General features: G+C 31.2%; 1 protein-coding gene across 1 annotated transcript; it reads right to left on the reverse strand.

Annotated features, from left to right (window-relative positions):
• Positions 1–3754: 3754 nt before the first annotated feature.
• LOC111373403 (auxin-induced protein 22D-like) lies at positions 3755–5566 on the reverse strand. Its single transcript, XM_022995944.1, has 4 exons — positions 5021–5566; positions 4706–4905; positions 4232–4331; positions 3755–4096 (listed from the first exon to the last, which is right to left on the reverse strand). Exons 1-4 carry the CDS (start codon positions 5212–5214, stop codon positions 4021–4023), a joined length of 570 nt encoding a protein of 189 aa, XP_022851712.1. The 5' UTR covers positions 5215–5566; the 3' UTR covers positions 3755–4020.
• Between the last annotated feature and the right edge of the window lie 4596 nt (positions 5567–10162).

Consider the following 10162-nt stretch of genomic DNA (forward strand, 5'->3'; position numbering starts at 1 on the left):
ATTTAATTTCAAATTAAAATTTTTTTTTATCAAAAAAAGAAAAGATTTATTTTCATTATCATAGAGAACATAAGTTATTCTTAACAAATTAGAAGAAGAAGAAGAAGAAGAAGAAGAAGAAGAAGAAGAAGAAGAATAATAATAATAATAATAATAATAATAATAATAATAATAATAATAATAATAATAATTAAAGACAAAAACAAATAAAAGCAAAAATAAAATAAATAAATAAACCAAATAAATAAAATGGGACGATAAACGAGGTGGGACTGCCCTGATCTCGCCCCATTTTGCTTTAACTTGATATGGAACGGAATAAGATGACAAAAATACTTAACGGATGGAGGATGGAAGTAACCTATCCATCCCATACTGATTCTGTTGCCATCCCTAAATGTATTCGTAATTCGTTGATATATTTCTATCTTCTCGAAAAATGGAGGACAGGGGCAAGGGTCAGATGGTAGGGGTACTTCATATTGAACTTTAATTTCAACTTTGAGAGCAATAATAAACAAAATGAAATTTGAAATATATATATATATGAGTGAAAGGTCGAGTCCAAGGATTAATAGAAGCCATCAAGATTAGTACATTTTAGTAAGAATTTATTCCTTGTGAGACGATGAGAGTTACGTACTACTTGTCAATGATTCATTGTACTTGCAAAATTCACACTAACACTACTTATCTTGTTGATTTGAAGGTATTGAATTTTTTTAGAGCTTCAAGTTTTTTTCTTCCGAAATTACAAAAGATTGGCTTATAACACTTACAATAATTCTAAGTTTATAATGACGAACCTAAAACCAAAAAATGTTCTCTCTAAGCTTTTTGAATTTTAGTTCCAAGAGTTGAATGAAAAGCTGAGACTTTTTCTAACAATTACATAAAAGCTTTTATTTGTAAACTTATAGAAAATGATGATATTGGGTTTAGAATCTGTCTATTGTTATCTATTTTCAACTATATAATTTAATTTTCTTTTTCAAGATAAGCTAATTATATTCTTAATATGATCCAATCTTATTCCTAGTTCAAATTCATATGCATTACAATTATCAAAGAGATTGGACATGCCATACATGCTATTCCAACATCTATTGCCCGTTTGTTGACTTTGCAGTGTTCTAAATCTATTTGTGAGTTTTCCAATAATACAACGATCAACTAATTATTTAATTGGTGAGCAAACAATCATATAATGGAATTAAACATCCAAGATTAATCAATAAAAATAAGAATTAAATTAACTACTCATCTTGAATTAAAAATAAATAAGAAAAAAGGTTAACCTTCATCCAGCACATGAGAGAATTTATTCAAATATTATTGTATGTAAATTACACAAAAAGAATTGAAAAAAAATCGCCCGAAAATAAGAACAATGGGTCAATAATCAGCTTCTTCTTCTTGAATCTTGAAATTGTGCCTTCAGTTTTCGACTTTTTGTATATATTACCTTTGACTCTCTCGCTAGATCTCTTCTCTACACACTAATATTGTGTAAAACATCCTTGACACCCTCAGTTTAGGCCAAATAGAGTCTAGAAAATATAAAATTGTATCAAATTGGAATTAGTAATTAATCCTAACATGGACGTATTGAAAAAACTCATATAAGCCAAAAATCTCAAGTATCCTTGATCATGAGCCATATAATTATCACTATAAATAAGAACCATAATTCCAACAGTAGTGATTAAACTTGACATAATAGAAGTAAGTGGATCAATCATGTAGCCGAATTCTAAAGAAAAATCCTACATCCAGAAAGCCGTATACTTTGGAAGAAGCTTGTACAGTTTGGGAAGGGGTTTTGATTGATCAAAAAGAAGAATCTACCCGCAGATATTGGCAAAATAACAATTATTGTTAACCAAGGAAAATGATTCGTGGTAAAGACAAGATACACTTGGGCCATAAAAACCCATGCTAAATTTGATATTTTTAGATACTTTTTAAGACCTATTGTCGATACTAAGTAGCAGTCAAAAATTTGTATCCATTTTTCATGATATTATGCATGGATTAGGTATATCATGGCGAATTCTTCAGAAAAAATTTTGTCCCCTAATTAATTTGCTCATTTGATTGTATTCGGGTGGAATAATGATAAAGAAAGTGGGAGGGAGAAAAGAATTTACAAAAAATGGGATTCCTGAAAAATGGATTAATTCTTGATTCGAAGAGGGGAGTCGATTCTATTTAGGATTAGAAATAAGCGTAATCGGAAGTGTTTGTGATTGTTCTAGAAGAAATGAAATCAATAGAACCCTCTTCATTTTAGGTCTAAATTATTTGCTTTTGTGAATACGAAAATGTGCCAATTCTTTTCTCTCCCCATCTAAATCTAATTTTCAATTGGATTGATGCATTTGAATTGATAATAAGAAGCCTTCGTATCTTAATGCACGTATTTAATTTATTCGGAACTATTAGAGCGGGATCTACTTTTTGGAGAATATGAGTCTAAGCAACAACAAGAATATTTCTAGTGGAACATCTATGAGAATTATATGAGAAGAAAATAATCTTTGATTCGTTTTTGAAAAATAAGAACTAGCTTTCTTTTGAACTTTACTTATTTCTTTTTTTGAGAGAATATTTCTAATGGAACATCTCTAAGAATTATATAAAAAGAAGAATAATCTTTGATTCATTTTTGAAAAAGAAGAATTGGCTTTCTTTGGAACTTTGCTTATTTATTTTTTTGAGGATCGACGAACCAAATAATATTTCTGTTCCAATTTTTGCCTCTTCTTCTCCCTCTGAATCAAACTTTTCTTCCCCTTTTTTGTAGATTTTGGTCTGTATCTAAAATTATGATTTTACGTATGGACAATTCTTCAATATCTTGTTTATTCACAACAAAATAACCAAACATGGTTTTGTCCATAATCTATTCTAAATGGATTGTTCAATAACTAGTTGTTGCTCATGAATGTATGCAGTTACTAAACTACATCAAATTGTTTGTGTTATTATCTTATACAATGTACTTATTTAACCTCTGTTTGGTGACGTTAAAATTTAAAAAATACTGTTTTGAATAGAATTTTTTAGAGAATGTGTGGTTAAAATGTAAGAAAAAAATTTCGGGTTTACCTATATAATATTTGATTGTTTGGATGTGTAGCTAAAAATGATTATGAAAAATAATAGAAAATAAAGGGAATTAAACAGTGGCTTAATTAATATTGGTAAATTAATAAAAACTGTTACAACATTTTCACCCTCAATTTTAATGCTACTCACACTCTCCCTTTTGGTAATTTTCAATATAATGAAAAAAAAGATTATGAAGTTTTTTTTCACTCGTTGGAAAATGTGTACACCACTATTAAACAACGAATAATGTTGAATGAACAGGGAAATAAGACAAATTGATGTGGCAGTTCATGATTGAGTGTTTTTATGTTATTATTTTCTCAATTCTCAATGAGAATCTATCAAGTATTGTCTAAAAATGAAATTCTGTCACTAACTCTAACTATGTAGCATGATTATAGACAGATTAAGCACCACACATTCCACCAACCCAATTACCAAGAAGTGCTGAACTTAAATCATGATCCGAATACTCCTAACATAAACTTAGATGCTGCAGGTGCCAAATTCTTATCAAAACTTCTATTTTTGTTGTGAATTTGAATTGGACGTAATAGTAAATATATAATATTTATATATATATTGAGTGTGCGTGTAGTTCTTTATACAATTTCTGTGAAAGAAAATTTATCTTTGTATGTACTGTACTAATGTATTTATTATAAAAATAATAAAAATAAACGACTTAAAATCACAGGATCACAAAACACCATGGTTTTCCTGCTGTAAATTATGCCAAGAAAACTGCAATTTTTTATATATTTCTTCCTGTTGAACTTCCCACGAGAGGTATGAAGGAAATTGCAGGATAAAATTTAGGATTTCACAATCAAGATTCTTTGACAACGCAAGCTGTAATGAGATTCCTGCTTTGTAAGAGGCATTCAATTTGAAGTTTTTGGGGTTTCATACGGCCCAACCTAGGCCTTTGGCTTCTGATCCTTTCTTGATTCTTAGTCTCTTGCAGGATGACATGAACATACTGCACAATAACATAAATAAACAAGATTACTGTTAGTCATGTCGTGTACTATATATTAAATATGTCCCAATATTATTTGTATGTGTGTTTACGAAAAAAAAAAAAAAAAAGAGGCATGCGAAAAAGTAAACTTACTCCCAAGGGACATCTCCAACAAGCATTAAGTCACCATCTTTATCTTCATAAGCAGGTGCATATTCTGATCCTTTGTAGCCTTCCCTCTCTGAGTACTCCCCTGATGAATAAAATTAATACCATACTTATATTAGAACAAAATCCCATGGAAATCCTTTTTGGGGAATATTTGCTCCCTTGTTTGAGCCCCATTTTTCCCAAAAGTCATTTCAACTGCGCATTCTCCCATAAAATAGTTTTACGCGTAAATCCAAAATTTTTTCCTATTTTATAACCACGTATTCTCTCAGAAATCACTGTTCCAAGACACATTTTCCCAAAAACTTTGGCTCAAACGGGGGCTTGGTAAGTTCGACTAAATGATACTGGACATTCCATGATTCCAATACTATACAATTTGTTGTACCAAATGTGCCATTATAATAGAATATCTTGTGCAGATAATAATGCAAGAAATTAAGAATATATCCTTACCTATTCTGAGTTTGAACATGCTTTCTAAAGCCTTGAGGAGATCTGTATATCCATTATAAACTTTGAGATCGACCTTTCTAAGAAAAGGGGCTCCATCCATGCTTACTTTCACATACATCCCAGTTTCAGAGTCTTCCTTCTTCGGCTGGAGATTGCTTTTCCGGTAGGACCTCACCGGTGGCCATCCAACTATATGAGACCTTAAAAATCAAATACCAACTAAACAGGTCAGTTGCATGCTGACAAAAACCTCAGATAAACTTTAGTATATTGATTAAGTTCTGCGCAATCGGCCAAATTTAATGCATGACTTACTTGGATGCAGATGAGGTTTCATTTTCAGCAGATTTTGCAGCAGAATTGGCCTTTAATTCGCTGTCATCAACGGATTCAGGTGAGGCTCTCTTGTTATTGTTAGCGGTGGAAACCATGTCATCAGATTCATCTGTGCCAGGCAATCCCAATCTCAGCTCAGTTGCCTTAAGATTTAGATCATTTTCATGAGCCATAATCACTTTTGATAATTTCCCAAATGAACTCTTAATTTATGAAATAATTCTGTACCCCAAAGAGCCTTTGACTTTCAAAGCCAAATTTGAAGAAGTATCCAATAAATTTCTTGAAATAAGCTCAAGCCTTTGTTTTCAAGTTTTCTGCTGATATTATCAATCTAAAATACTTTGGTGTGAAGACAACTGCAAGGTGGTGTTATATAGACATGTGATATTTACAAATGGAGAAGGATTTTTATTTAGCCTTGTTATTGGTATCAACCGCATAAATTTCGGACAAAGGCAAGTAAAGCTGTCGGCAGGAGTGGCTGCACCTTTGAGGCAACTGCTCCTCCATTCAGGGGACAGGAGAGGGACAAGCTCAGCCGCCCATATGGATGACTTTTTCGTGGAATCAAATGGGGGGAAGGTCAAGTTGATTATTTTTATTTATTTATTTATTTATTTATTTTGGCAGGGAGGGGGGCGAGGGGGGATATGGGAGTAGAATTAGGTGCGTTGATTCCTGAGGTGTGTGAATGGAAACTAGAAAGACTCCACCTATTGTGGCATAAGTCATAGCCATTTGATTTTATGAGTACTAATTGGTATTAATTCGATTTGAATCATGTTAGAATTGAACCTAGAATAAAATTGGATGGACAGGGAAAGAAACAAGGTCTAGAAAACAGGCTGATTTGGTATGATTTGATTGAGTGTTTTTATGTAATTTTTTTTTTCAACTTCAAATGTTAAACTGTCAATTGTTATCTATCAATGAAAATCTGTCATTGACCTTATTTGTATAACTTGGTTGTTGAACCTAATCAATCTATGCTCTCCCCAAGGTGAAGAGTTGGGTGGTAGGTGGGGTTGAGGAAGTATTCGGTTCGATACGAATCATGTCAGATTTGGACCTATTCAATCTATGCTCACTCCACGGTGAAGAATTGGGTGGTGGAGGAGGTTGAGGTGCTTACTATGTGAATGGAATTAGATGAGTGGAGCCACTTGGTTCAAGTATAACTTTTTCAGTATTTTCTATTTTATTTTATTTTCATTAAAAATAGACCGATCGGATCATACTCACGTCAAGGAGGAGGTGGTTGGATTAATCAGTGGAGCCATTTGATTTCAAGTGTAGAATTTTCGGTGCTACTCAGTTCGACTTGATTCTCTACAAAACCAAAACGAACGAGATCAAGTTAACCCGGGAAGGAGGGGGGCGGGTGCCTGCCATGTGTGGAAAGGATCCATGTGAGCGTTAGATATGGGAATAACATAGGCATGTGGGGCTAAAATTTCTTAAGAGATTCCAAATTTAGGCTAAATTTGACTATTTACTCATAACTAATAATAGGTTTAGCAAATGCAATAAAACAGCTGTCTGGACTTTTTTTTTTCATATATATTTTTAAACTTTTTTTAAAACAAAAACTGCTATTAAGAAACTATACTGCTCAATATAAGTTAGCAAATATAATTTAGATAGGAAAACTCTACATTTTCTCACATACGATTGTGAAAAATTCAATTATACAAATAAAAAAATGCATATTTTAGAATAATTTAGTGAAGATGTTTCAAAAAAAATGTAATAAATAGAATTTTTAATATTAAAAAGGATTAGTAGTGGAATTTACAGAGAAAAATCCGTCGCATTTCGACTTTTCGCAGCATAATTTTGCAAGAGGTTTTGCCATTTTTTTTTCTTTTGCTGATTTTTAATAACTTAAAATAACCATGACTGCTTATTTCCAATAATCATCATACAACTTGATAAAATCTCAAGTTAAAGTCAATATTTAATTTTAAGCACACATTTCATGGGATCTATAATTTTTCAATTACACATTTTATCAATTTTTATTAAAATATACTGAATGCCTGATTTTAATGTATACCAAACTTGGGCTTAATCTACAATAATAAAGAAATTTTGAGTAAACATAGTAGGCTGAAAGAATAAGTTATGTAAAAGGTGAATGGAATGCAATAGTTAGTACACACCATATATTTTTATTTACTAATTATTATATATAATTTTTTCAAAAGCTAAAAATATTCTTCTTTGTGATGAGTTCTTATAATTGTAGACGGCAAGATGGAATAATTTTGACTTACTCTAAAAAGTATTCTCTGAGTAAAGTTTACTTATAAAATATTAAATATTCTTATTTTTAAAGAAGATGCCCTTTTTTTTGTCTGACTTTTGCTTAACACATAGGTCTTTTATATTCATTGTTCTCTCTCCTTGTTAGGTTCGAAATGATTACACGATTGTGAAGAATCTATAACAAGCTGAATATATATATATATATATATATATGCTTCACCAGACCTCCAAAAAATAAAATGAAAGTAAAATTTAACCAATCTTTTCAATTCGAAATTGAAGAAAATATGAGACAGGCTCAAAAGGTTGAATAAAACTAGTGATGGGGCAGTTTACCCCATCCGATTGGGGCCAAAAAGCGGTGCGGATGCCCCGCCCCGAACCCACTCCGTGATTTTATTTTATTTATTTAAAGGTCAGAGTTCAACTTGCTTTAAATAGAAGGATGTGACCTATTTTCTTGTTCCTCGATTGCACAAGTCTTATCAAACTTGACTAATTTATATATACCATTATGCTACTTTGTCAAATTGATATTATATTGATAAAAACAAATATAAAAAGATATAACATGTTCAATTGAGCAAATTTGAAAATCTATATATTGTAATAAATTAAAGTGTGTGGGGTTACAACTTTTGTAACAATATTAAAACACAAAAAATCTTATTCATCCTAATAATCAATGTTGTGTATCAATAACGACCATTATATTTAAGATTTGTAGTGTTTATTTTGGATATTAACTTTATCAGTTTGAATGTTATCTGTATTTTATTGAACTCGAAATTAATAAAAAATAAAAAAAAATTAAATGGGGCAAGCCCACTGCCCCGCCTTGCCCCGAACCCGTCCCGTTGCCATCACTAAATAAAACGACAAGAATACAATAAGGGTCCGTTTGATTGCAAAAATGAAATTGAATTGAATTGAAAACGAATTCCAGGGAATTGAATTGTTTAGAAATTGTTTTCTTGAGAATTGTAAATTATTGTGTTTGATTGATATAATTTTTTACGTGAAAAATGTTGAAATAAAAGTGTTTTTTGGTGTTCGTTTAGTTTTGTTTTACATGAAAATTATCAATTAAAGGGATAAAATTTACTGGTATTGAGGATGAAATTTAGTTCCATTGCCAAAAAAGAAAAAAATTCAAAAAAATCATCTATATTTTGATGTTCATTTGACTTTATTTTATATGGAAATTCCCATTTAAAGGAAAATATCTTTTTACAATTGGGAATAGAATTTATTTTCATTGACAAAAAAAATTAAATTAAATTAAAAAAAAAAAAAAAAAGAAACCTTGAAAACAAATTCTCACACAACCTATAGGAATTCGAATTCCTTAAAAAGCTAGAAATCAGGTGCATGAGGAGAGGGGTGGAAAAATCACTTCCAGGGAAAAACTTTGCCATCAAACATTGTTAAAGTTGGAAAGTGAAATTCTATTTCCATTTCCCATTGATTTTCCATGCTATCAAACAGGGCATAAGGATAAAAGCAAAATGCCTCAGGCCCTACCCCTAGTAAGAATATGTTGTATGAGTTAAACAAGATGTTCTATCATTTTAAAAAATCACATTCAAGATGTTCTATCATTTTAAAAAATTACATCCTTTATTAACTGTAACATTGTATCTTTTTGTTGGAGTACGGTGATCCAAATTATGTTTAGTCCGGCATGAAAAGTTTGTGATGCAATATATGTGGTGAAACCAAAATTATGAAAAATTTTGGGGTCAGTGGTAGGGGACGAGGTCGGACCGGAACGTTGGGGCTGTTGGGGCTCTACTTTCACGATATGGGCCTGCTTTTAATTCTCGTGTATATATATACACGGAATTGATAAGTACCACGTGATGTGGTATGCTATAATTGGTGGTGTAATTAGTATTTGTAACCAATCATTTTCTCTCATTACCTATTAGATTATGTCATGTCACCCAAGTACTTTATACAATTTAAACATCGGCGCTTAAGAGATAAGTCCTATATACACACACACGTGAATACTTTATTACAATCTATGTCAAGCCAGTTATCTAGAATGAAGCAAAATTCAGAATCAAAAGACCCAAAGAAGGAAGAAAACCTACAAACTCAATATTTAAACCTATTGAAGAAACTATTCCAAAATCAAGATTAAGAAAACTCTCCACCGAATCAAGTGTTATTACTGAATTAGCCTAACAATTATCAAAATTATCTACGTCTAATAATGTTAAGGTGTTGATTCAATTAATGAAATTGAAAGTCAATTCAAAGAAGAACATGAAGACTCTCAAATCAATAAATTAAGAGGTCAAAATTCAAAATTGCCAAAATTTTTATCCAATACAATCCTTTCTTGATACGCAATATGAAGAACGAAGAAGACCTCAAACAACATATAATGGGAATGAAGTTGTTGAATGAAATATTGATGGAATGGTTGAATATCAAATTATTCAAGTCATTGAAAATATGGCTACGTATCATTCAACCTATGTCCTTCGTGACATTCATCCACTTACTGCTTTCAGTAATATTATTACTAGTCTTACGGCTCAAATAAAAACTTGGTGGACTAATTATCTCAATGAAAATGAACGCACCAAGTTATACAACGCCATTAAACCTGACGGAACTAATGACAGTATTATGACTTTTTGGTAGCTGTTATTAAACATTTCATTGGAAATCCCACTTCATTACAAGAAAGATCCTTGGAAATTTTAATGAATTTAACTTTTCCGAAACTTCATGATTTCAATGGTACAAAGATATCTTCCTCACTAAAGTTTTAGTGAGAAAAGATCAATCTTTTCGGAAAGAAAGATTTTCCCCCCATTGATTTGAATTATAATG

This window comes from Olea europaea, unplaced genomic scaffold (genome assembly GCF_002742605.1).
Source record: "Olea europaea var. sylvestris unplaced genomic scaffold, O_europaea_v1 scaffold1126, whole genome shotgun sequence".
NCBI lineage: Eukaryota > Viridiplantae > Streptophyta > Magnoliopsida > Lamiales > Oleaceae > Olea > Olea europaea.

What these genes read in the sequence shown, in the direction of transcription:
- LOC111373403 (XM_022995944.1), bottom strand. Translation starts at nt 5,214, where the DNA reads ATGGCTCATGAAAATGATCTAAATCTTAAGGCAACTGAGCTGAGATTG. An exon ending in GAAACCTCATCTGCATCCAA is followed by an intron (nt 4,906 to 5,020) that starts GTAAGTCATGCA and finishes TTGATTTTTAAG; the next exon opens with GTCTCATATAGTTGGATGGC. An exon ending in CATGTTCAAACTCAGAATAG is followed by an intron (nt 4,332 to 4,705) that starts GTAAGGATATAT and finishes TTTATTCATCAG; the next exon opens with GGGAGTACTCAGAGAGGGAA.